The sequence below is a fragment of the Mandrillus leucophaeus genome, unplaced genomic scaffold (genome assembly GCF_000951045.1).
Source record: "Mandrillus leucophaeus isolate KB7577 unplaced genomic scaffold, Mleu.le_1.0 Scaffold86, whole genome shotgun sequence".
In the NCBI taxonomy this organism is placed as follows: Eukaryota; Metazoa; Chordata; class Mammalia; order Primates; family Cercopithecidae; genus Mandrillus; species Mandrillus leucophaeus.
Genome location: NW_012109363.1, coordinates 3,675,486 through 3,677,818, shown reverse-complemented (window position 1 = coordinate 3,677,818; position 2,333 = coordinate 3,675,486). Strand labels below are relative to the sequence as shown.

Genomic DNA, 2,333 nt, shown 5'->3' with positions numbered 1-2,333 from the left:
ACTGTTGCTTTAAATAGAGGAAATACTTTTTTAAATGTATAGTTTTGGTAAAAGTAATGTTCTTGGAAGGTTACAGAGGACCTCTTTGCAAAAAAGCAACGGGGGTATAAAAATAAAATCTATATCTAGATTTTATTAAAATTAATGGAATTATATTAATAATAAATGAACAAAAAGTCATTTGAGGATTGAAGAAAAGACCTCAATATTGGTGCATCAGAAAAACTGGGTAAAGGGGTGAGAATCACAAAAGGATCAATGAATGGAGATTTTAAACTTGTTTCATAGCTTCAGATTTTATTCATGTAGCTTGATCACAGCCTCATAAGGTGCCTTATATTTTTGGTGTCCTGCTTTACCCTCTCCCAGACTTAACACCATATTGAGTGTATAGAAATCAGTTTAGGAAAAGAAAAGATATATTAGCAGTCAATGATTTGCTTGTTACGCAGTAAGAGGTTAAGGTCCACACCATCGTATTTTTATACTATAATTTTTCGGTGAGAGTAATCAATTCAGAACTTATTTCTGATGTAGTACTTTCTGGAGCAGCTTGTACAGATAGAACAGGGTTTCAAAATCACATCAGGAAATACTACTTTTAGAGAAGAGACACAGGAAAGTTCCATAAGATACCATGATCTGAAGATGCCTGGTGAACGCTTCTCCTTTCATGGAGTAGAATGTTTCACTGTAATTGGAGCCTAGGAACTCCCTGAAAAAGAGGGCAGACAGGTGGTGAGACTTGTTCATTCTAAAAATCTGACAGATACAACCAATAATGTGATGGAGAAGTGTCCAGTTTGCTTCCACATCTCAGCAAGATCCTCTTCTGCTAAAAATAGTAAAGCAAAATCAAGCCCACTCATATGAAAAGCCTTTCTAACTAAATACAATGGTTCATAAAGACTGTAGAAAAACTAGAAAATAGATTCTGGCAGTTTTAGCAAACCAGTATTTTTTAAAAAGCTTGGCGAAAATGTTATCTAAGTAAAAACCTGAGACCAAAATTAATGCAAAATACATGCATTAATATATGTGATGAAAATGTCTTATATTCATCACATCATAAGATATATGTGGTGAATATGTCTTAATACATAGTAACCTAACAGCTACATATTTAGGTAAACGCAATATGTACTAATTATAACAAATTCACACTAGCCATGCTGTATTTGGAACTGAGCCCAATCTCTCTCCCCCATGGCAAGACCTTACCGTTGCAGTTGTCTCTATATCTATAGTGATGGGCCTGAATAAAGCCTGCCTTATGGTGCTTTAGCAACTGTCACTGAATAATTTTTTCTTTAACATCTTTTTGGACTATCCACGGCCACTTCTTGATCCCAATTTGAACATAAGAAACTTGTAGAAGTTCTTCTAAACTCAGTGCAAAACATACTTCCTGACGCCATCAAGCAGATTTTGAGATCCCTTCCTAAGGTGTATTTCACACTTCCAAAGGTGTTCGTTTTCATGTCTGCCACATTTTTATTATTTTTTTTTAGAGGTCACCAAACCTTTTCTGTACAGGTGAAGATAATAAGCATTTGAAGCGGCCGGGCGTGGTGGCTCACGCCTGTAATCCCACCACTTTGGGAGGCTGAGGTGGGTGGATCATGAGGTCAGGAGATTGAGACCATCCTGGCCGACGTGGTGACACCTGGTCTCTACTACAAATACAAAAATTATCTGGGTGTGGTGCATGCCTTTAATACCAGCTACTGGGGAGGCTGAGGCAGGAGAATCAATCACTTGAACCAGGGAGTTGGAGGTTGCAGTGAGCCAAGATCGCACCACTGCATTCCAGCCTGGCAACCGAGTGAGACTCCGTCTCAAAAATAAATAAATAAATAAAAATAAAATAAAAATAATAAAGATTTTTAAAAATACACATTCAAGGCTACATGGGCCACATACATGGCTGCTATTACATGTTCTTTGTCTGATTTTATTTTTTGTTATTGTTGCTGTTGTTTATACTCCAGATATTCCAAATTTAAGCATTACTCTTAGATTAAGGGATATGCATACATACAAAACATGTCCAATTTGTTGTACCAATTATCATTTGTTCACCCCTGGTGTATTTCAGGTCAGTCTTCAAGGTTACCTGTGAACTACCTTAGGAAAGGGACTTTTTCATTTTTATTTATTTGTGTCTCCTGGTTTCTAAGGTAGTATTTGGAATGCTAGGAGTGGTCAAAAAATGCTGAACTAATGTTTAAAATGAACTAAATATAGCATTTCACTACTGCTATGGCTGAATAAGCTACTATCAGACAGACATTCTGTATATAGTTATTTAGTTCTGGATAACATATAAAAAG

The 2,333-nt window shown here is 36.2% G+C and overlaps 1 protein-coding gene across 1 annotated transcript in view; it reads right to left on the bottom strand.

The window, feature by feature from the left end:
• ADAM7 (ADAM metallopeptidase domain 7) overlaps positions 1-2,333 on the bottom strand; it is an 83,662-nt gene that overhangs the window by 63,159 nt on the left and 18,170 nt on the right. Inside the window, exon 4 of the mRNA XM_011968853.1 lies at positions 637-715. Within this exon, the coding sequence (XP_011824243.1) occupies positions 637-715 (79 nt within the window). The remainder of the gene's footprint in view (positions 1-636; positions 716-2,333) is intronic.